The 23,904-nt window shown below is 37.0% G+C and overlaps 4 protein-coding genes across 5 annotated transcripts; all 4 read right to left on the bottom strand.

The window, feature by feature from the left end:
* Nucleotides 1-1,368: 1,368 nt before the first annotated feature.
* On the bottom strand, nucleotides 1,369-7,619 carry LOC119999097 (DEAD-box ATP-dependent RNA helicase 16-like; the record flags this gene model as incomplete). The annotated part of the gene is given in 15 exon segments (XM_038846620.1): nucleotides 1,369-1,441; nucleotides 1,546-1,762; nucleotides 1,851-1,888; nucleotides 2,169-2,592; nucleotides 2,938-2,989; nucleotides 3,421-3,516; nucleotides 4,325-4,505; nucleotides 4,623-4,690; nucleotides 6,299-6,409; nucleotides 6,412-6,436; nucleotides 6,587-6,687; nucleotides 6,801-6,929; nucleotides 7,026-7,115; nucleotides 7,193-7,351; nucleotides 7,497-7,619. Coding segments are annotated over 12 exon segments (1,263 nt in total), but the record flags the coding sequence as incomplete, so codon positions are not given.
* A 3,538-nt stretch (nucleotides 7,620-11,157) lies between these two features.
* On the bottom strand, nucleotides 11,158-12,668 carry LOC119998322 (receptor-like protein 44). Of its 2 annotated transcripts, XM_038845625.1 has the most exons (2): nucleotides 12,337-12,668; nucleotides 11,158-12,223 (listed from the first exon to the last, which is right to left on the bottom strand). In XM_038845625.1, the coding sequence occupies exon 2, from the start codon at nucleotides 12,165-12,167 to the stop codon at nucleotides 11,475-11,477; it is 693 nt and encodes a 230-aa protein (XP_038701553.1). In that variant the 5' UTR covers nucleotides 12,168-12,223; nucleotides 12,337-12,668; the 3' UTR covers nucleotides 11,158-11,474. The 2 variants fall into 2 exon arrangements, with proteins under 2 accessions (XP_038701553.1, XP_038701551.1); XM_038845623.1 differs by having other exon boundaries at nucleotides 11,158-12,667.
* A 4,882-nt stretch (nucleotides 12,669-17,550) lies between these two features.
* LOC119998430 (AP2-like ethylene-responsive transcription factor ANT) lies at nucleotides 17,551-20,920 on the bottom strand. The gene is made up of 9 exons (XM_038845759.1): nucleotides 20,130-20,920; nucleotides 19,422-20,022; nucleotides 19,224-19,306; nucleotides 19,088-19,096; nucleotides 18,910-18,998; nucleotides 18,741-18,814; nucleotides 18,597-18,647; nucleotides 18,431-18,507; nucleotides 17,551-18,342 (listed from the first exon to the last, which is right to left on the bottom strand). The coding sequence occupies exons 1-9, from the start codon at nucleotides 20,431-20,433 to the stop codon at nucleotides 17,801-17,803; spliced, it is 1,830 nt and encodes a 609-aa protein (XP_038701687.1). The 5' UTR covers nucleotides 20,434-20,920; the 3' UTR covers nucleotides 17,551-17,800.
* Nucleotides 20,921-21,950: 1,030 nt separating this feature from the next.
* Nucleotides 21,951-23,016, bottom strand: LOC119998140 (short-chain dehydrogenase ptmH-like). Its single transcript, XM_038845370.1, has one exon. It carries the CDS (start codon nucleotides 22,998-23,000, stop codon nucleotides 22,164-22,166), a length of 837 nt encoding a protein of 278 aa, XP_038701298.1. The 5' UTR covers nucleotides 23,001-23,016; the 3' UTR covers nucleotides 21,951-22,163.
* Nucleotides 23,017-23,904: the final 888 nt, after the last annotated feature.

Here is a 23,904-nt window from a genome sequence, read left to right as displayed (position 1 = left end):
TTATGTAATTATCAACCAAAACAATGTAATTAGGATCTGTGTAAAGTGAGACAGTCATATCTTCACAGCTTGGTTTGTTTTTGTTGGTGGGTCGTTGTTGTTCTTTCTTGGTTGGTTGTGCATTTGTTTGTTTTGGATCTTCCATATTGTGGATTTGTTTGTTTGGGGTCTTTGATGTTGTGGGTTTTTTTTGTCTTTGGTGCTTATGTTGTTTGTGCCTCAACGCTGAGAATACATACAAATTTCAATGTGAATCCAATTTGTTTTCTCTTTTGATACACTTGGCAATATATGTGTAATTACATTGTTTGTAAGTCCAATTACACTGAATAACTTTTAATTACATTATTTCAATGAGTAATTACACTGATAACTTTTAATTATAAAACAAGTGAATAATGACATTATTCCAATGCGTAATTATGCATTGATATTTTTATTTACATTATTGTGATCATATTTACATAGTTCACAATATATTACTCTAAAGTCATAATTAAAAATTGTTTTCTCAAAATTATATAAAATCTATGAAATCATCAAAAAGACTGAGTTCAAAACATACAAATATCAATATGAATCAAATGTGTTTTCTCTTTTAATGCACTTGGCAATATATATATATAATTACTTTGTTTACAAGTTCAATTACACTGGATAACTTTTAACTACACATTATACTGTCTTAATTATATCTCATAAATCGTCTGAATGATTACAAAACAATAGTGAATAATTACATGATTTCAATTCGGAATTACACTTTGAAAATTCTAATTACACTATCGTGGTCATATTTACACGTTGATTTAGGCGTTGTCATAACTTTTTTCTCCATGAGAGAAAAAAGTATAAGCAAGAAAGAGAGAGAAAAAAAAAAGAAGGTAAAAAGCTATAATGAGGAAGACAATAGAGAAAGAAATAACTTCAATCTACAATTCAATGTATTTAATTGTGTCTGACAAAGTATGAGAGAGAAACAACTTAATTAATAGGATAAGGACAAAATACAGAGCAGAGAGGCGGGAACATATAAAGTTATGTGGCTCTAAATATAAATATTTTATTACCACATTCCTAGGTGACATTCACATGTGGCTATTATGTACACTTATGGAAAAAGATTCTATGGAAGATTAACATTTTCCCTACTTTCAAATTGATCAAGTACTGGTTGGAAGTTGGAACTCGGCGCAGGCAGCCTTCTCCAGAGAATCACAGATATGCACTTGAACAAAATCAATGAATTCTTCCCGAGGCTATTGGATTTAAAACTTGGGGACAAATAAATTAATATAAAACTGTAATGGTCGAGCAACCAACCCAGATTTTAACAAAATTTGTCATTCAAACAAAGGTTTTTTTTTCCTTCTTTCTGTCTAAAGGTATCATTGTTTTTCCCTTCTTTATTCGACCTATGTCTGTTTCCTCTTCCTGAAACCTGGGAACAAATAGGATATAAACATCTTAGCAACCTCACAAATGTTGAATTTGGTCAACTTGTTATAGATGTTCGAAAAGATTAATCTTGTAAAAGTAAAGTACCTCCGCGGAGAAAGTCTTTAGAGGATCCTCTCCAGTTTTTCTGAATTTTCTCTTGAATCCTTGGCGAAGAGTGACGGTGTTCTTTCCCATTGCAGCACTTGCAAGCTTAACCCCCTGATGGCTTCATGAGTTTTTCCATCCAATAGGTAGTCAGGAACATCTCATAAATGGGGAGCAAGCGGCTTCTTGCTCAAAACCTTGTCATGTTTCAATAGATCTGCTCAAATAGAAACTGGGATTTTGAATTTTAACGTTTCACATGATAACTGGAGGATCTGGAACAAAATGACCAGCCAGATGTTTACCTAAATCCATTGGATTAACTTCAAAACGAGCCTGCAGCCTGAACAAACAAATCCAGATTCTCAGAAGATATGAAAACCCAAAACATAGCAGAGTTTACGTTCACAGCTAATGAAGACAAATCAGGAGACACCAAACACGCAACCAACCAGGGACACGTTCGCCAACAGCCAACACATTCAACCTCAGATGCTTATCATAAGAAGCTCCAGCAATAAATTTACGGCAGTTTGACAAAATTTACCATAAACAATTCACAGCGAGAAAATTGGTGCAAAAATAACACATAAGAAAACAACAGCCAGGAAGTAAATACGCACTTTTCAGAGTTGAGAATCTCATTCCTCAAGTCCTGAGCCCGTGATTCTCTAACAGAAATTTTTGTCACACTCTTTGCCATATCCGGCAACACAACCCTACCAATGATTTGGGTCTTCTCTAAAAGCCATTTGGCAAATGATTAAGTTGCCCGTAGAATTCAGATTCTCTTATTCCAATCCAAATCAAGATAACCCCAAAATGGACATATTAACTAAGGTTGTGATGTACAAATAAAAAACAAAGGTTATGAGAGAGAGAAAAAATCGTGAAAATACTTCAACTATTTCATTAAAAATTACTGATACAATGTATGGGGTTGATGATGAAGAATAGTCACCTCAGCCCTATTTCTTAAAGACTCCACTGCATTTGTAGTAAGCATTGAGGACAGAGTAATAATGTCTGATTCCTCATTTTGATCATGATACATGCAAGATGCATGCCATGCATTATTGTTTCCGCACGTGAGGGGATCATGGGTAGTTATGGATTTGGTCATGGGTAGTTATGGATCGTGGCTAGCAGTTGTTTCCTTAGCATTTGCATCATTAGTAGTTGTTTAATTATAGCATGCATGTTCCTTGTAATTAGCCCATGTAAGCACGTTTCATTCACGTATGCATCAGTAGTTTGTATGGATAAAAGGTAAACAAGGATGAATGAGAGAGGAGACAACTATCCTGCAAAATATCTCCTTCTAATTTCTTCCTAACTCTCTTCTTTTATTCACTTCCTTCTCTGTTCTCCAACCTGAACGCATCATATCATCCCCGATAAAGGATTTTATCTCCTCAAAAATTTCCATCTCATCTGTGGAAACCTGTCAGCAGAAAAAGAAAGTAGAAAGAAAAATTACTCTGAATATCCCATGCCTAATATAAATTCTAATGTGACCATCATCCACCTTATACTATATGATAACAAATAATGCAAATTTTCAGATGAATTTTTTTTATTAAGAACACCATTCATAAACTCGGATAAAAATTCAGAAGTCTTGTTTAGATGGAATCCGACGAGCACTAACAAAGCTTGCATACTGTCTACATGGAAGGAAAACTACAGTGACAACCAAGAGTCTGAGACACCATTCCAAAGGGGAACATACGTTAAGAAATAAAGGGAAAAAGACAACCACAACCCACAGTCGTCAAATGCAGATAGAGCTGATTATGATGCACATGCAAGAGGCCATTCTGCATGGATTTTGGCTTCAATGCAATAGTAATCTCCATTGTCTAGCAAACTTACAAGAGAAATAGAAGCACCAGAACTGTAGGCTCTTCCAGTACATCCAATTTTATGTACATATCCCAATACACTTGGGGGCATTTCAAAGTTTATTACCTGTTCACATATATAACATTGCAGCTTTCTCAAATATCATTTTAAACAGAGAGTAAAACATGGATACTAGCTAAAATGAAAGATAATATTTCCCTCACAAATATCAATAACAAAAAGCATTAGGAGCAAGAAGATAACGATAAAAAGGTCTGTCTATTATTATTCATAATGTAGTTCTGCATCCATTTTAACACTTAGCTGCATAGTTGAAACAACCATGATATATCCAGAATTAGATGGAGCTAGATATTTTGTAATGCAATCTAGAAGTTGGCCTTGTTGAATTAGGCATTCTGGGAGCACTGTGATCACTCGACCCTACTGCAATTAATAATTTATAACACCATTGCTCAGAATCATATCATAAAGACACTCTCCAATCCTATCTAATTCTAATGGATAAGCAAACCCAAGTCACAGACATCTTCCTCTTTCATGCAATCAAAGATGTAATTTTGAAAGACACCAATGCTTATCCTAATATCTGAATATCCAAAGAAGATTCTCCATACTTAAAAATCTAGGCTGTAGTCATAATTAACGACCCAAAAATACACCCAAACCTCCTCAAAAAGAAAAAGAACTCCTAGTATTCACCAGGATTCAACTTGAAAATGATTCCTTTCAACAAAAGTAGGGAGAAACAATCAATCTATAAGCCATGCCAGAGATCTGAATCACCAGAAAAGGTCACACAATTCCCATCGGCCATCAACAATGGAAATAAGAAAGACCAGAGAAAAAAAAAAAAAAACAACAAATTGGAATGAGCATATCAAATTATAACATGTTTACATCACTAGCTTACCGTGTAAACATTTTTGAAGTCAATTCCCCTCACCACCCCAAATTCAGCATCCAACTTTGGCTTTATAGGCCTCTTAGACTTTCTTGACTCTACATTACTTTCCCGATTAGTGGGTTCCTTCTCTTTTGTTTCACTGTCATTGATTGCAATCAAATAATCAAAAAATCCCGGCATTAAATTCCTGATGAGAGGGAGCAACAAAATGCAATCAGGAACTAAGATCAGAAATTTTCTTCGTAAATATTAAAAAAAAAAAAAACAGTAACCAACTAGCTTGGACAGTGTAAATTTATCACACCCCTCAAGGATATGGAGACGAGAATTCTGAGGCAACTCAGCATTTAAAACAGCAGATTTGATTCCGAACTGCAAAGATTAAAGGATGATATCACTGAGTGGAAATAACGAGCATTTAAAACAGCAGATTTGATTCCAAACTGAAAAAAATTCAAAGGATGGTATCACTGATTAGAAATAACGAGTAACAAAACAATTTGATTGCAAAGTTATGATAGAAGATACGCAAGTATTGATAGGAAACTTAAAAGGCAAAATGTGGCAAAATAAGTTAGAGAAAAAAAGCCACTGTCTGACATCTTGAACGAGGAAAAACAACATGGGGGAGGAAAGGCAAGTATTCTCTAGACATGCAAAATATGAACATTTACCAAAAGCTTATGTCAGTCAGGCTTCCTTCTCAAGAAATAGTTTCAGCCTGAAACCCAAGTCAATGGTATTGGTGAATGCGAGAACCTTTTTATGAACCAACTCCAACTTCAAGAGGGCAAGGGCATAAAGTAACTTATCCCGAGCACTACATGAAATCTATAACCTAATTGAAAAAGGAAATTTTATTAGAGTAAGTATGCTCAAACATTATTCAAGAATTACAAAGATGTAGAAACAGAGGATTGGATACCAATCAATTTTCATAAAGTTATGTGATGCTAAAGATGCACTTAAAAACTCTGGTAGTCTGGTTACTTAGTATAAACTTTCCACTTATCTTATCAAATAAGCTGATTACAGTTTTTCCATATATTTATTGAAAGATAAATGTAAACTCTGATGATGACAAGGGACTACTATCTCAAACATATGCAATGTATGCACATAAAATACTTGTTATTGGGTGGAAAAAACATTCGTTAAGACACCCAAATGGGGGCAACAGAAATTACAGGAGTCCCAGCAAATGGCCTCAAAGAAGTCATGACTACGCAAAGGAGCAATTTGACACTAGGAAGCCAATTATCAATACAACATCAAAAGGGGTCTCCTCGGACTAATGGTGCAGTAGGTTGGGCTGTATATAAATGTTGATGATATTACTTCATGATGTCTCATCATATTATATGTATGAGATAGAGTCATGCCCATACACGCTCAGTACCCAAGGCCCAACCGACACCCACCCATATGGGCCGGTTGTACCCAATGCCTCTCAGCCCATGCTAGAAAACCTTGGGTACTAACCTATCAGTAAGATGTGGGACAATCCTATCAGTATGATTTCTCATCATATTATCTGTATGTGATAGAGTCATGCCCATATGTGGGACAATCCTATCAGTATGATTTCTCATCATATTATTTGTATGTGATAAAGTCTTGCCTATACACGCTCAGCACCCAAGGCCCAACCGACACCCACCCATATGAGCCGTCTGTACCCAAGGCCTCCCATCCCATGCTAGAATACCTTGGGTACTAAGGGAGGCCCATACCTCCCCCTATAAACAACACCTTAGCTCCCACATCTTCCAATGTGGGACAATCCTATCAGTATGCAAGACAATGGATGTGGTTAATTGCAGGGTTTAACATTCAGTAATTTACAAATGTGCTATCAGTGTAATTTAGGGAAACTCTCCATCTAGAATAACTAGCATAAAACAATATTTTAGTCAAACACAGTTATCCACTAGAAAACAAAACATTCAAAACTTTATATGAAGGGCATAACATTCTTACCCAGTATTGCTGAACATTTTTGGGGATAACATCATCTTTAACCTCTCCTACTTCTGGCAAAGTCAAAATAAAGAGATTATGTAATACCAGCTAAAGAGATTATGTAATACCAGCTTCTTCAGTTTCTCAACATCAGCACTGCCAGAGTCAGATGTTTTAAGATTCATTGATTAGTATAATAAGTTCTACAACTATCTATACAAGAGAAAAAAGAGTTGCTTTAAAATTTATAAGCCAGTTTTCCAATATCAGAGAGCTATCGTTCAGAAATTTGCTCCAATAACATACCTTGAGGTAGCAGACATGAGAAGGCATTGACAACGCCTTGGGACAAAAACTGTAAGAGCTTTTAAATCATCTTCATACCCATATGACAACAGAAGATCTGCCTGAAAACAAATGTAACAAGTCAACGACCTCACGAAGAGAACTAGCAACACGGGTTTCAAATACCCGGAACAATTGAGTTTTTCCACCAAATGGGTACAAAGCCAATTCTCACCTCATCGAGCACCAGAACTTCAAGCGAACGGCTAATGGAATCTGGCACAACCACACCAAGAGACAAGCATTTAGTTACGCAACCGGAAGTAGATACCAGAATATCAGGTGGCCCCGCCATTGCAGTTCGTTGCACCAACATAATAGCATGAATGGCGGTATACGTGGACCTCGTCATTAGCAAAATCTCCTACTTACACAACTAAGAGATAGGCCAGAAACCAACCAAATCAGAAGCAGGCCTGCTGCTCGTCAACCGTAGAACTTTCAGCTGAACTCGACCTAGCTCGACTAGTGATACCACCTCTGAGTAAACCTATATTCGCGGACAGACACAGTTAGAAACTGAGTTAACTGACGAAAGATTATACAATTGAGACACATAGTGGGAACCTGCTGGGACAGTTCGCGAGTCGGGACCAGAATGAAAACCGCCGGAGCAAGCTTGTTTTTGCAGGTAGCATCAGTGGAGGGCTTCTGAAGCAGAAGAAGAAGGTAAGCAAAAGTCTTCCCGGAGCCGGTCTTGGCTCGCGCAACCACATCTTTGCCCTCCTGTGATGGCCTCAACAGATAAAGACAGTAACTTTGTATTCAGGTTTTACAAATTCCATCAATGAAAAAAGAGGGCATTCAAAGAAATTTGGAGTTTCAACTATGACTGGTGATTATTTGAGGGGAGGCTAAAGAGAGGACTCACGAGTATCAGAGGAATAGCTACTTGTTGGATAGGAGTGGGCTTTTCTATGCCCTTCTTAGTCAGAGCTCGAATCAAACGAATGTCTAACCCCAGCTCCTCGAAGCTCTTGTCATCATCTCCTTTTTGTTAAATATTATTTACATCTCTTTTTTTTTTTTGTTAAGTATACCTCATTTTAATGTATTTTTAAAAGATTAATAGGATATATTTAAGAAAAAATGGAATACAAAAAATGTACATCTTTTGTTCATGCTTTAGTTCTTCTTCTTTGTGTTTGTTTTCATTTGATGGTATCTTTAGCTTTAGCCTTCGAATCACGCTGAGAATGCTCATTGTGAGAGCAATTACAATAGTGTTTTTTTTGTTAGGACATAAGTGATATATAGAGATTTATGTTTTATTGATGTGATTGTAGATGCAGTTGGGCCAACAAATTGTATTGGTACAATGGTATAAATTTACTGGTTTGATTTTTGGTATAATAGATGTAGGACTCAGTATTGATTTTTATGTAGTTGTGAATGTGATATAAATAGGTCCCATACGTTGAAGCTAACATGAAGGTCATCCATAGTCTCATCCCTAATGTTGTTTTCAACAAAATTAGGACAACAAAATTACATTGTTGTATACACATTTATATCAATGCCCCCACAAAACCATATTTATACCCCCTCAAAACAACACCATTGCAATTGCTCTGAAATTGTAAGAGGTTAGGGCATCCACGGCAATGACGCCAAACTCAAACTAGACTCCAAATTTGGAGTTTTAATTTTGTCCTTTTCTAAAAATGAAGCCTACATCAATAACGCTAAACCCAACGCCAAATAAAATGTTCGCTACAATGAAACTGGAAGATGTGGTGTCCCTGTAGCAAACTAAACCAAATTTATTGATTAAAATATTGATGAGAGAAAAGGTGTCCCTATCGCAAACTCAACCAAATTTATTGATTAAAATATTGATGAGCATTTTGTCCAGCATCGCTATTTTTCTCTTCCGTCGTCTTCTCTTCTATGAATTCTTGGAGGTACCTTGACGAACCAATTCCTTCAAGTGTCACTTGAAATTCTTTCAGTCTTTAGTCTTCAGTCTTATTACCATTCTCTTGGTGATAGGTGCAAAATTTGCGTTGATCTCATGTGGATGGATCTCCTGACATCTTCAATGGTCGTTTCAACTACGGCTTCTCCTTTATCTGTGGAAGAATTCGGTAGATCAGCTCTTTGAACACAAGTTTAATTGCTTCATAAGCAGTTCTTGATTTATTTGAATTTTCATTCTCTTGATTGGCCCTCTCTGTCTTCATATCACCTCTTTACGCCCCATCCCACGAGGCTACATCCTGACAATCCACTTGCTCGCTGCTGTTAACAATGAATCTTGACACAAAGGATCACGTCAGCTCCTTCCAAAATGAGATCGAATTTTCTGGGAGTAGTATAAGTGGCAATATAAGCCAAGGAAGCGAACTTTCCATTTTAGGCTTCAAACGTTGGGGGTGCAAAATCCTTGCGCTTGATGGATTTCACAAAAGGTGTTACAGTCATTCTCTTCAAAGTTTGTTCCACTTTCTTTTGAGCATTCCACAAGGCCTCGCTGCTTGCCTTCCCTGCGCTTCTCTGAGACTTCTCCATGCTTTGGGACTTGGACTAGTGAACCCAAGAGCTGTCATCCCTTGACCTTCCTTCCACCCCTTCTTTTCTGGACTCAAAGATGTGGAGCGACGTCACTCCCTTCTTGTCGTGGGGGAACACTCCCGCCTTCTCCTTGTTAAACGAACCTAATAGATGGTGAACCGTAAAACCTTTAATGGGTCTACGAGGCATGGACCAAAGCAAGATAACAAAAAGGGGTAAAATATAATATTTAGTCCCTCAACTATACCTCTAGTTTCACTTTCATCCTTAAATTTTTTTTCTTCTTAACTTCGTCCTTCACCTATTGAAAGATATATATTTCGTCCTTCAAGTGAGAGAGTAATTGGAAAAATTCAACATGACATCTATTTGGCATATCGGAGTAATCCTAATTGGCAAAATTTGACAAACGTGAACGATATTATCCCTAAACTATTATTGTCAGACACTTTTAATGCTTAAACTATACAACAAAATAGTTTGGGGATTTTGAAGACTTAGATATTTTGGAGATTTTTGTGAGATGACAGGTGTAAAATTTAAGTCAAGTGAGATGACAGGTGTAAAAATTATGTCAATTGGGATGTCACGTATGATTTTTTTTTTTATGTTGAAATCATTTGAGGAACGAACGAGGTACCGTTAAATAGTTGAAGGACAATTTTAAGAGTAAAGAATGAAATCAAGGGTATAATTGAGGGATAAAATGTATATTTTTGTCATAAGAAAATGTTACGAATGATAAGGGTGAGACTATGATACCTTTTAGAATATATTTTTTAATATTTATAAAGGGAAAATTGACATAAACGCAATGATCCTGTGAATAGTCTATAAAAGCCGTGAATAGAGTAGATGATTGCGTGCACAGCATCATAGAATCTTTCCCATGAAAAATTAATAATAAAGAAGCCACTTCACACTAAGGCTAGATTACTACGTTGTCGACCATAACTAAAAATAGGATGTATATCATAAGTTCATCGAGACAACCACAATTCGCAATAATGTAGTCAGTCCACTTGATAAACACATTCACTAAGAGCATCCACAATGGGATGATTTTGAAGTGCTTGAGATGATACTTTCTTGATAAATTAAGCGCTAGATGTTCACAATGGGTACTTGAGATGATACTTTCTTGATAAGTTAAGCACTACATGCACACTTGTGATAAAAAATGACACTTGAAAAATTAGTTCATACTTGATCTTTGAAGTGTATGATAATTGATGAATAGTGAAGAGAGAGGTGATGAAAAAGGAAGAGAGATGTGATGAAAAGTAAGAGAGATGATGGAAAGAGAGAGAGAAGATAAAAAGGAAGAGAGAGGTGATGAAAAATAAGAGAGAGATGATGAAAAAGAAGAGAGAGAAAATAAAGAAAATGAATATAAAGTGTTGGAATGTATGGAGTGTTGATGAATAGTATAGATTGTGGGACCCAATCACCCAATTAAATTGTGCCACCTAAGAGAAATGAGAAGAGAGAGAATATAATTTAGTGAAATTTGAAGTGTGTGCACAAGTAGCACCATTGTGGATGCTCTAATCATGGGTACAACTACGGATAGTCTATTGGGAGGCATTGCATTATTTTTTATTGGGCACACCACTTAATTATTATCTTCAAAAATATCATCAACACATGACAGTTATCAAAATATGCTCATTAACCAAAATTCGATGAACAATATTTTTAATAAATGCTCGATCAAGAAAGCTGTGTTGTGACAGACTGGAGACCATAAACCTGTGTAGTGTGTTGGATGCCAGAATGTTAAGAGCAAAACCATGGTGAATTTTTTAAGAGCTTTTGGTCTCCCGCCATGTGGCAATATGGCAAAGCACAAGGCCACTGCAAGTAGTTAAAGTTGCTTTTTAATAAATGCAACTGTTTTCCCGAGAAACAAACAAGCTCAACCAGTTGTTTCTGCGCAAATTTTAGACAAATTTCTTCTCAAAACTCTCAATATATAATGCATATACTCATAATCGCTCACAAAGAGAGAAAAAGGATAGAGGTCTCTAGTCTCCAGTAAAAGAGCTTGCACTATTCATGTTTGAATTGCTTTGTACAAATGTTTGATTCTAGAGAACAAAGATTACAGAATTCCCAACAAAAAAGAAAAAAAAGAGAGACGAAAATTATATCAGCAAAGCCTCCAAAAACCCATCAATCGATTATCCATTTATCCCACACAACTCTCCCAATAATAGTAAAGCCAAAAAAAACATACCTCAAGTTCAGAATCCAACCTTTCCCTTTCGATTCAATAATTAATTTGGAATTAATTAAGATAGCTACCTAAGATGGCGATTTAACCGATTAAAGCTCAATAATCAGGCATTGACTGGCTAATCTTGTTGCCTTCTTCAAGGGCCATGTTCCGCTCAGTAATCTTCAACCATATGCACACGCCAGTGAAACTGAGCACCAAGCTGGCAAATCCGCTTCCCAATCCGATCCCAACAATTACCATGACAGACAAGCCTTTACTCTTCATCGGCTGCAAAGGGTACCCATAGAGATCCTTATTCCCCTCAAACGAACTCGCATTGAATCTCGGCAAACTACCGCTCCTGTTCCCCAAGCTCACCGGAATAGGCCCCCATAGCAGATTGTTAGACACATCGAAAGCAGAGAGTCGAACAAGCAAACCCAGCTGCTGCGGAATCTGCCCGGTCAACAGATTATCGTGGAGATCGATTACGTTCAGGTAAGCGCAGAGAGTGAGCTGCGGAGGGATCTCTCCGTTGAGGTGATTGGATGAGAGGTTGAGAACGGCGAGGTTAACAAGATACTGCAAATCGGCGGGGATGGGTCCGGAAAGAGCGTTGGAGGATAAGTCGAGGGTTTGGAGATTGGTACAGTTGGAGATGTAAGGAGAGATTGAGCCCTGAAGAGAGAGGTTAGTGAGGGAGAGCTTGTAGATGCGGCCATTGTTGCAGGTGGCACCGGGAAGGTAGGAAGTGAAGCCGCTGCAAGGGTTGGCGAAGATGGACTTGGTCCAGTTGTGGAGAGCCATGGTTGGGTCCCTGAAGGACTCGCTTAGCTTGGTAAGACAGAGCTCGTCGTTCGGATCTGACCAGGAGAGTCGGAGAGAGGCGCAGGTTAGCAGGGAGAGGAAGAGCAGAGCCCTCCACCGGCCCATTTATAGAAATTGAATTTAAAAAAAAAATAGATAGAACTAATACAGTATGCAAAGCGTCTCTACGTTTGTCCGAATGTTGAAGCTCGAAGGAGCACGACCTTTAATTAAATTCTATCATGGATCATGGATGGGCGCAAGTTAGGAATCGAAAGTGAAGGGAAGAGGGAGGGGGGAAGGGCAGGGATGGAAGTGGGAGAGTTGTGGTGAAAATAAGACTGTTAGTGGTGCAGAACCTGCAGGTATGAGGCGTGAGATAGCGACAACACGTAGGCAGGGAGTTGTTAGTAAATTCATACCGGGGATGGGTGAGAGGCATTGCTGTCGACCGGTGATTGAATGATGCGTTTTAGGAAACAGGATGCCAACAACAATAATCAAAATGCAACTCCACTACTCCAGTCCCAGTCCAAGTCCAAGCAGGGGGTGTAAAAAAAAATAAAAAAAAAAATATATATATATATAGAAATTGAATTTCTTCACAATAAGAAGAACGAACACAATTTGTTAAACCATAACCAGCCGTCTACCCCATAACTCCAATGTGATTAATCATCATCTCGAATAAAATGAAGTTATATATAAGTAAAATGTTCGCGTAAAAATGACGACTGGGATTGAAGAAAGTTGGAAACACAATTTGTTAGTCAAGAAAACTCCAGTATCCATTTTAAATCAAAAAAGGTATTGCTTGATGAATAAGTGAATAACATAAGCAACATGCGTCTGGTGGCTTCTGATGAAAAAAATATATTTTCATAAATACTTGAATGACTTATTCCTAGCAAAAAAGTTGAGGCTGACTAGGGAAAGGAATAAATTATTCCATTTTTTGCTTATGTTTATTACTAGTGTTATGTAGCCCAAGTATTTTAAACGAAATTTTAAAACGTTTTAACTCTCAAAACACATGTTAAATTTGAAAAAAAAAATACATATTTAGAATCAGTGCATAAAATTCTTTCTAACAATATCCATTATCAATGAGTTTTATCTGATAAATCTTAATTCCATTATTTTTTTTAATGAAATATCTTAATTTCATTGTTTTTTTTTTCAATGGAATTTCAAAACAAATGAATTCAGAACTAAAACAATAAATTCTAAATTGTGCTTTAAAAAACAATAAAATCTATATTAAAGCAATACATTTTGGATAATGAATTATGAGATAAAAGAGAGAAAATAAAACTATTACATTGATTAAATCAATAGAATATACTTGTTGGGTTTCCATGGGTTACATGTCATTTTCGTATATTTATAGTTTGGCAAATTTTGAAAGAAAGGAGGAATTTGTTGGTGGGCTTTGTCCTAACTCCTTATTAATAGTTAATAATCATTGTGTTTTGTTGTTTTTTGAGTTTATGGTCAAAATTCGAGTTGACTCATAAATAACTTTAAGAATAAAACCTCATTACAAAAGAGTCATTCAACTACTATATTTTTCTCTTGATGCTCGTCTTCACACAAGAATGAAAAAAAGGGGGGAAGAAAAATAAAAATCAGCAACAACGCAGTAGGGATGGCAAAAAAAACCGACCCTAACACTATTTATAGGGTACCCGAAAACCAATCCTATAGGGTTTGAAAACGGTTTTGGTTTTGATTTTCAAACCAGTTATGGTTTAGGGTCGGGTTTGGTTTTTGATGTCGGGTTTAGGGTACCCGAACTGTTTAATTTAAAAAGTAAATTATAGTAATAACATTATAAATCATTTGTATAAAGGTATATTACTAGGATGCTAAATTTTAACATGATCAAACATATTAAATAAAATAATATAATATAATTATATAGATATTACATTCAACCTATAACAACATGATAAGTCATATTATTTTTTAAAAAAATTTAATTATACATTTATAGAAAAATAAAAATATTAAAAGTTAGACGGTAAACAGGTATCCGATGGTAAACGGTTATGGAACGGTTTCGGTTTTGAAAATTTAAATGGTTTTTAAACTGTTTTGGAACGGTTTTGATATTGAGTAACTTAAATGGAAACGGTTTTGATATTCATTAATTGAAAGGGTACCCGACCCGTTGTCATCCCTACAGCACAGTGGTGAGTGGTGCCATGCCCGGGGTTTAACAGTATTTAAATAGTAGGCAAGGCTAAAGGGAAAGGGACCCAATAAGTGGGCAGCAAGCCAACATAGTGTTGGGGTTGTACTCATTACTCGTGCGACTATGAGAGTGAGAGTTGGCCCAAATGGACGGAGGCCCTCTGCTTTTCCACCTCTCAGTCTCAGCTTTGATCCCAAACGACATATATAAATAATATCTTCTCTTTTAGTTTTAGTGGCATCGGTGGCATGCTCATCTCTTCACTCTTCATGCTCCGACTAAACACTCCAAACCAAACTCTTGTCCACTTCAATCCTAAAGTTTTTGTGGGCATATGACACATCAGGGAGCAATTTGGGGTAACATAAATAAATCCTATAAAATTGAGCCCTTACCCAACTCACCCAAAAATGTCTTATTGAAATGAGAGGAGGTTTGTCCTTATATTCAGGATATGTTTCACATAACCAACCGATGTAGGATATATCTAACATCCCCGCATGTGTGTGGGTTGCAAGCCAGAGTTGGGCACCTTATGCCATGCACACGTGGAGTTTTCAACCCCTGACGGCTTACTCCGATACATTCCTATAAAGTAGGGCCCTTACCCGACTCATCCCAAAAGACCTTATTGAAGTGAGAGGAGGTTTGTCCTTATATTCAACATATGTTTCACATAACCAACCGATGTGGGATATATCTAACAATAAATACTGTCATTGACCTTCCTTATCACCATTGACTTATAATTCATTTATATATATATATATATATTAAAATAATCCCTCTTTTCCTGGTTATTGGTTAACACTATATATAGCTAATTAAGTTATTACATGACGCTCGACCGGGTCTCTCTCCAAAGCTTTCAAAATCAACACACGCAGTGCGCTTGAGTAGGTCTCTTGTTGGTTTCTTCTCGAAAAATCCTTTTCGTTTTTTGGGATATGAACATATATAGTGCTATGTGGAATAATATGACACACCCAAACACAAAACAACCCCTTTCTAATATCCAAAGTAAAAAAGAATTATTGTCCGAAAGGGGTCTAAAATCAAACACGACGTAGTATTACTTTGTCGTACAAATATCGCTTGATTTGTTGACACATCTAGTTGATCCAAACCAGGCTGCTCTAATTGCTGTTAATGATATTTTTCTGGAACGAAAAATGAATACACGTAAGCTAAAGACAAAGTCCATCTTTACGTTCTGTTTAATGGACTCAGCAGAGAACTACATATTATATTTATGGCAGATTTTGATTAAAGTTCCTCCTCCTCTGAGTGTTTGTTTTGATGTATAGCCCAGGTGTCCAAGACAAAAGCCTCATAACTTGCATAAGAGAATTACGGAAAATGACATATTAGTGCTCACTTTATGAAAGTTGAACACTTAGGTAAAAGAAAAAAATATTTTACCATAAAAGTGCATCTTTTCCACATAAATACCTATTTTGAAAATTAATAATTACATAATCTCACATTTGTCTTTTTTCTTCAATAGGTATAGATCTAAAAAATACTTAGATTTAAGACAACTACTCTCCATCTCCACCACCGCCACCGTCGTTCCTCCACCATCATCGCACCTCCATAATCATCTTTTTCATTTTCTTATTATTGTTATTCTTATTTTTATTAGTGTTCATCTTCATCTTGTTAGATTAGAGATGTAATATGAGATATGAAATTGTAATTTGAGTCTGGATCTGAGATCATATGTTACTGTTTCAATGTTACTACAAATCTAAGATCGTATGTTACTGTTTGAAACAGTAACATTATGCGAGGAAAACGGGCCAACTTTGGATCTCTCTTTTCGGTGGCCATTTTGGATGGAATCTAGCTGAGAATCATGCGTCTCAATGAGGGGAGTCTAACGACATTAGCGATGTAGCGAATTGTCGCCAAAATCGTTTGAATTTGAGACTTTTTCTTTCATGTTACTGTTTGAAATAATAACATGAACTAATATATAGTGGGGTAGTGATATAATTGGTATTTACATGGATACTTATGTGTCCATGTGTTTTTTGAGTGAATCTAGATGTCCAAAAGTCTCCATAAAGGTATCGATCTGGAATTTTCCCTATAATTAAAACAAGTGCTTTAAAGTCTCTACCTTAACAAATGTCTGGGGCCTGGCCCAATTCGTATTGTTGATGGGTATTTTGTTTTCATGTGGACTGAGTAGTGTTCCCTTGTTCTCGGCCGAATAACAACTTTAACTTGGGCAATCTTTTCCCCAAGGCCCAATGTTGTTCATTGTTCTCTCTCTCTCTCTTTAAATAAATAAGCAGCTGTTCACTGTCTGTCATCCCTTTTGACCTTACCTTCGCTATGTTTTCTCTGGCGATTCTTTGTCTTCATGATTATGTTTATTGTCTGTCTTTAAAAACGAAACAATCATCACTCTAATACGAAAAAATAATGTTTAGTTTTAAGCGTCAAGATGGGGATGTAATGTAAGCAACTGTATGTCGTTGAGATTTCTTCTATTGCTTGGATCCCTCAAAGCTGTATATGTATTGCAACAAAAACACAGAAAGCATGTGTGAAAAGAAGAAAAAAAAAAAGGGGTAGGGTAAATGTGGTGGAATAAGCAGGCAGCTCTAATGTAAAAGCATCTATCTTATCAACTCTCACACTTAAATTTTTTATTTATTCTTTGCATATATAAATGGAGTTGGTGATGATGCTACTTTGCAATAATTTCCTTTTTATCGCTTGACTAGGTCCATTAGAGAACGTAGATGGTGCAATAATTGTTTAATGGTAGCACGTGTGAACACACGTATTTGACTGATCTTTGGATGGGAAATCCACGTAAGTTTGGACATGGAGTAGCTTTTGTGCACAGCATAACATCATTACATCACATTTTAATGGGCTTGTAAAGATACACTTTCACCTAATAGCAGACAAAATCTCACTACAAATATTCCTCATTATGGCATGTCTCTTTGGATTTATTTATGTGCACTGACCCACTCTTGATTTATCACCATGCGTATATATATATATATATATATATAGCTAGCTCATAAGAAAATGAGGCAGCTAGTGATTATGGCCAAATTCCATGGTCAAAAAGGCTCAAAGCAAAAGGGCCATGGCCATCTCTGCACATGATTGTAGTGTATCACAAACTGAGCTGGTTTTGTACTTTGAAGACGACAAATAAAACTTGAACCATAATGATGCAATGGGCCCATTTAGATTTCTTTTTAATCATGTTGGTCTTCGGATATTCATGCAACTTAAGCAGCTACAAGACTTGAAATTCTTGAACCTACTTACACCACGGTTTTCTACCTCTCCAATTTCATTACTAACATTGAAAAAAGAAAAAAAAAAAAGAAAGTAAAATAAAACCAATCCTTTTCTAGTCCATCCATCATTTTCTTTTAGCTTGGGTTACAGCTCCAGAAGTCTATGCATCTGTCCAGGCAGCAAAAACTGGAATTGGTGGGTAGGAAAGTCCAGGCTTCAGTTGGGTCCAAGAGTTCATGATATTACTTGTAGTACTAGTAGTAGTAGTAAACAACTTGGTGGCCGAGGGAGGCATTGGAAGCATCATTGGTAAGCTATTGGATTTATCAGGACTTCCTTCTCTTGAGCTGCTTAAGCTCGTCACCAATGAAGAAGCATTCGACAAGTGATTCTCTGGTACCAAAGAAAGAGATTGGTTCTTGCAACTATCGAAAACATTTGGCGATTTGAAAGCCATTTTCAAATCTGAATCAGCTTCAATATTGTTCTTCTGCAAGGGAATGCCTTCCCCATTGTTATTTGGAGCCTCATTGTCAGGGCCTGTCTCTTTGCTTCGCCTGGCTAGTTCTCCGGCCAGAAGGGTATTGCTAGCCATGATTCGTTCTACATCGTATCTTGTAATGTCAAAGTTTGTAACTGCATTTACTCCTCTGAATTTTATTGCTGCTATATCATAAGCCTCAGCTGCTTCTTCTTGAGTACCTGAAATTTCGTCTCAAATCATAATTGCCCTTGGAATCTTATAAAGCTGAAATTCAAGAAAAGCATGTAAAGTATCAAAGTAACTCACTAAATGTTCCAAGATAAAGGTCCTTGTTTCCAGCAACTCTGCCAATCCGAGCTTGCCATCTTCCATGCTGATGATGCCTGCTAAACAATTCGAGACATTAAAAAAGACGTTTAAGCGAAAAAGGAGTTCTTTCTCATAGTACTGTGCACAAGTAGGATCATGAAACCTTGTTACTCCTCTGTACATTGAAGCTCCTCTTGAGAAGCCACTGCTTTTCCTGTAACTCACAAAGTCAAAAAGACATTTTTTGACAACAGAAAATTGTAATGTACTGCATCAGAATTGCATATTCAAACACTTGAAAGTTTACCTTCTTAGATGGGCAACATATTCCTGTCTGGTCATGTTCTTCATGTCTACAAGTTCTTTTTGATAATTCTCCAACTACCAAAACAATAACCCTACTTCATTTCAGTAATAGAAGATTGTAAACAGACTCCTAGTTAGTGAGAAATGGTTTTTGTGAGTTCAATGATTACAGTGAAATTGATATGGGTTGAGGGGCCCCAATACTTGAGTGCAGCTAGATCATAAGCTCTAGCAGCTTTTTCTTCCATATCATAACCTCCTGAATATCATTTTATTGGAGCAGCTTGATTAAAATGATAATATCATCTAGATTAAAATCTTCAATCACTGAATGTTAAAAGTACTTACCCAGATAAACTGAGAATCATTATTTAGACCAGAAATGGTATCCACATGAAGCCAAAAGACACCAGAAATCAGTGAGTTATAGTAGCAGTAACACCAAGAAGCAATGTTGAATTTTAGTCAAAGCTGCCAAACTAACCTTGCCTGCCTTTCCTGCTTTGTCCTTCTTTTTTGCAACTATTGTCCCAAAGGTGAGCTTCATATCTACCGGTCCATCTGTGCCTGATTGATTAGCAAAAATACAGCCAGAAATCAGTGAATAAAGCAACAAAAATAGGGGGGGGGGAGATTATTTTTTTTTATAGGTAAGGAATTAGGATGATGAACCATAACTAACCTTGTCACACCTCTGTATTGAGAGGTTCTCTGCCCAAATGTATTCAAGGACTTCCTATGAATTATTTGCTTCTGATCCACCTTTTTAGGCCTCTTCTTATTTGTTTCCATGGCTACACAGTCAGTGACGATAGGAGAGATTAGTTGTGATGCAGTAACACAGCTTGACCGGGAGCCAGGGCTCATGGACAAGCTCAATGATTGCAAATCTCCATATGCCGACATCGCACTCAAAGACCTACCAGAAGATTCACCACCATTATAACCCATGCAACCCAAAACCTTCTGCTCTATAGCATGGCTAGAAGAAATCCAGTTCTTCATTCCAGATAACCCATCATCTGCCATTGTTGGAAGCTCCATGGCAGAATAATTATATGGGTATTGTTGAAGCTGGTCCTCATGTTGCCTGGAGTTTTCTTGGATATGGTTAAGGCAGTTTTCATTGTTGGAGTTGTTGTGGTCTGCGTTTTGATGGTAAAAAATGCTGTCCAAACTAAGAGCCATAGCTTCTCTCTCATTGCTTTCATAGGGATGGGTCCCCATAGTTGCAACTCCACCAAAGAAGTCCTCCAGTTTTGGAGTTGAAGTAGTTACCCTTGCTTCACATAAAAAGACACAAGAGTCCATAAGTTGAACAATAATAACTACAAATTTACTTCCCAAAGCAAAAAATGACAATGAAAGGAGAACTGTTTTTGGAGCAAACCTTGTGACTGTGACCTTGTTATGGCTTCCATTAAACAAAGAGATCCATCACACTTGATTGGCATCACAGGTAAAGGAGAAAATACCCCGCCATTTTCTCCTTCAACTCCATAGTAAATGCCATAGTTCACTTGTTGAGTAGAATGGGATAGGCTTGTTGGGATAGTAGCTGAAGAAGAAGCAGCAGATGCAGCAGCAGGGGAAGGCTGTGTTTGGTTTTGGGGGTGAGGAGAAAGCGAGAAACCCAACCAGTTACTATTGGTTCTTTCAGGATCATTATTATTAAAGGACTTGATCTTCTCCATGAATGTTGTTCTTTTTTCTTTTGCACTAAGAGGAGATTTGTAGGCAATTTATCATCAATCATTGGGAAACAAATAAGCTAATCAATACAAGCATATCTATTTTTGTCTTGATTTGCTGCTTCACTCAAATCTCTGAAAACTGGGTTTTTTGTTGTCTAGCTATAACTGCAGGAAGTGAGCGGACCAAAATCTAGAAAACAAATCCAAACTCCTGCAACTAAACCTATATTCAATAGTCTCTCCCTTCCCTCTGAAAAGATTGATAAAGAGAACAAAGCAACTTCCTATAAACTAAACAAAAAGAATGAGTTCAAGCAAGTAAATGCTGGGCATCCTTCCAGCATTTCATAGGGATCTGTGAATGAGAAAGACCTCTTCTTTTCTTTTCTTTTTTGCTTTACCCTACGCTCCCTTCCCTTTGTTGCTCTGCCTTTTCCTTTTACTAAAAATTAAAACTCGCCATAACATTGAGAATCCAAGATATATAACATCTCAAAAAAGACAAACTAGTTTAGAGTTCAATAGACCTCGTTTTATCTAGTATATTATAGATAGATAGATAGATAGGACATCTCAGCACGTACCCAGCGGGTATGACCAAGTCAGTTGGTAATATATACAGTACCAGCCCACACTCTCTAGTTTTGGCAAATCACTCTTTTGACTGCCTTACCCTTTTGTTTCATTCGTGAGCTTTGATTTCAAATGATCTCAAACCAAAATATATAACGCAAACTTTCAATTCTTCTGAATATTCGGTTATTTAAATAGTTTTGGGATTGACTCCTGACCTTCATCTCGTTTCCACGTTAATTGCAAAATGCAGTAATCAAAACACCATTTAATTACCACTAGAGTAACTTAATACCTCATTTGATTTTTCAATAAAGTAATCTACTCTGACCCAAATAACAAAATGAATAACAAATTTTCAAATATATTTAAATTAGCACATTTTCAAAATTTGAAGTCATTTGTCATAACTACCATTTGCATCTTATACTTTTCTCTCACCTTTGGATCCATTTTTGCATCCAAGAAAGTGAATCACAATTTTTACATCTTCCATTGGAGCTTGATTTGGTGATTTGGGGAAGCAAAATGGTAGTTAGGCCATTTGAGGACCTTGGTTAATTCAGTTACCATGAACCATAAATGTTTTTTCCCCCTAATTTTTAAAATTTTATTTTTGGAAAAAATATAATTGACCCACCTACGTATGTTGCTTTCATAATAAGATGCATGCAAATGTTTGCATGACCAAGTTGGCGGAGACAGATTTTCCATGGGAATGATTTGGTTTTGGAAAAAAAAATGGAGAGGGTCACAGTTACCCTAGAACCCTCTTTTTTGATTGACGTAATGATGAGAGAGTACACCCACCGTAGCTTAGACCGTGAGTGGTCAATAAAATATTTTGCTAGAAATAGTGGAATCGAAGGCCTAGCACGAGATCTTTGGCTTTGGTGCAAGCTGCCTCAATATAATTTGGAAGCCTTTCATTTTCAAGTTTTTTTTTTTGTTTTTTGTTTTTTGTTTTGTGTTTTGTGTTTTTTTTGGTGTGGAACAGATCGATGGGGATGTGTGATAGATGGATCATTAGGCGGCTTTCCCTCCACAAACCATGATTGAAAGTCTAATGCAAGAAGATGGATTACTTATTACAATAACTTGAGAAACAGAGTTGCAGGGGAAAAACAAAATACAAGAGATCAGTTTTACATATGATGTTAGAGTGTTTTATTAAGGTTGAAACGAGTTGAAAAGAAAAGATCCCTAACCCAAAGCGGAGACCAAGAAAGCAAGGCAAATAAACCAGTCATGTGACCAAACGCAATCTGCTTTGGTGGCCTTGACCTCAAAACCTTCTTCGCAACATGTCTCGCAAAAACAGTAGCATCGGTTGCTTTACCAACTTGAGAAGCCCTAGCTCTCTCGGCAATATCATCCTTGAATTGCTTATACAGTCTCCACTCGTGATTCTGCAATCTCTCCATGTTGGAATTACCAAAGTTGGACCTTATTGCACCAGGAAGCACTAGGATCACGTCGATCCCAAAAGGTCTCAACTCTACGCGTAAAGTGTCTGAAATTGCATGCACTGCAGCTTTGCTAGAACAGTAGGAACCGGCCCATGGCGTGGGTACCTTCCCAACAACACTCCCCACATTCACTATCCTCCCACTTCGCATCGCCGCCATGTGAGGCACCACGTGCTGCACCAACCTTAGTTGCCCTAATGTGTTTATTTCATAAGCTTTCTTAACTGTTTCCAAAGAAAGCTCTGCCAAGGGTCCCGGGCTTCCTATGCCGGCATTGTTGATCAGTATATCTATGCGGCCGTGCCTGGATACAACTGCATTCACTGCTGATGACACGCTTTCGTCTGAGGATACATCGAGCTCCAACGTCTCAATGTTATCCGACGACGAGAGGTCAAACACGTTGTTCATACGTTGAGAGATATCAGAGGCAAAGACATAGCAGTTTTGCTCAGCAAATGCCTTGCAGTACTCGTAGCCAATGCCACCTTTGCCACAGCCAGTGACCAGCACCACTTTACTCATATTGAAGTTGTTTCAATTCCTATTATCACAAATAGTACAAGTAGTGCAGGCTAAGGCTTCCATTTATTAGTTGCTCTTTCAAATAGATGAGGGAAATGTTATTGTTAAATCCGCCTCATCACTTTGTTTTTCTTGTTTAAGGCTTCAGAATATGCCTTTTTATCAAGGCATATGCTTGTTTAAATCAAGAATATGCATTTGGCTTCATAGATATAGCCATATATCATGATTCATGAACATCGATCATCAAATATAGTATTATTCAACTTAAAATATTAAATCGCAGTTTTTTTTAAAATAACTTGTCAATGTCTAGTGAACAATGCTGCCTGCTGGATGGTGTTGAAATACACAAACTAAGCTGTAGTGCACTTGAATAATATGTATTTTACATCCTTTTTGATCCAAAACAACAATGAGGGTGGCATCAAGAGACCTAATGTGCTCAAGGCCACTAGGTTACTATAACAAGGCGGAAAATGGATTAATACCATTTTTACACACTGAAAGAAAGATAATTATTGTTTCAATTTATATATCATTGTTTAAAATGTTTTAATTTAGTCATCAAATGATAAAAATGTTTCAAATTGATCATTGAGGCAGGTTTCCCAATTTAGAACAGTCAAACTGCCCATGTGATAGGTTGACTGCCAAATTCTTGATTCCACGTGGACATAATCAATTTTTTTACAAAAAATAACAGATGAAAAAAATCAAGCGATACACGTGTCTTCATCTCTCACAAACTCTCCTGCTCTCTAACCCTAACCTCCCAATTTCAGTCCTCTCATGACAGCTCCAAACCCTCAGCTCCCAATGATCACAACGCTCAATTCAAGCCTCTCCACCTCCAAACACAACCTCTCCTTCCTATCTGCGCCTCCTTCAACAGCTTTGCAAG

This window comes from Tripterygium wilfordii, chromosome 5 (genome assembly GCF_013401445.1).
Source record: "Tripterygium wilfordii isolate XIE 37 chromosome 5, ASM1340144v1, whole genome shotgun sequence".
Taxonomy (NCBI): domain Eukaryota; kingdom Viridiplantae; phylum Streptophyta; class Magnoliopsida; order Celastrales; family Celastraceae; genus Tripterygium; species Tripterygium wilfordii.
The sequence above is the reverse complement of the archived record's forward strand: the minus strand, read 5'-3'. Positions and strand labels throughout refer to the sequence as shown.

Excerpts from the sequence above, each read along its gene's own strand:
- LOC119998322 (XM_038845623.1), bottom strand. The coding sequence starts at position 12,293 with ATGGGCCGGTGGAGGGCTCTGCTCTTCCTCTCCCTGCTAACCTGCGCC.
- LOC119998430 (XM_038845759.1), bottom strand. The coding sequence starts at position 20,433 with ATGGAGAAGATCAAGTCCTTTAATAATAATGATCCTGAAAGAACCAAT. Across the intron at positions 19,307-19,421 it reads CAATACAGAGGTGTGACAAG|GCACAGATGGACCGGTAGAT; the intron begins GTTAGTTATGGT and ends CTAATCAATCAG. Across the intron at positions 18,815-18,909 it reads CAACCCATATCAATTTCACT|TTGGAGAATTATCAAAAAGA; the intron begins GTAATCATTGAA and ends TTGTTTTGGTAG.
- LOC119998140 (XM_038845370.1), bottom strand. The coding sequence starts at position 23,000 with ATGAGTAAAGTGGTGCTGGTCACTGGCTGTGGCAAAGGTGGCATTGGC.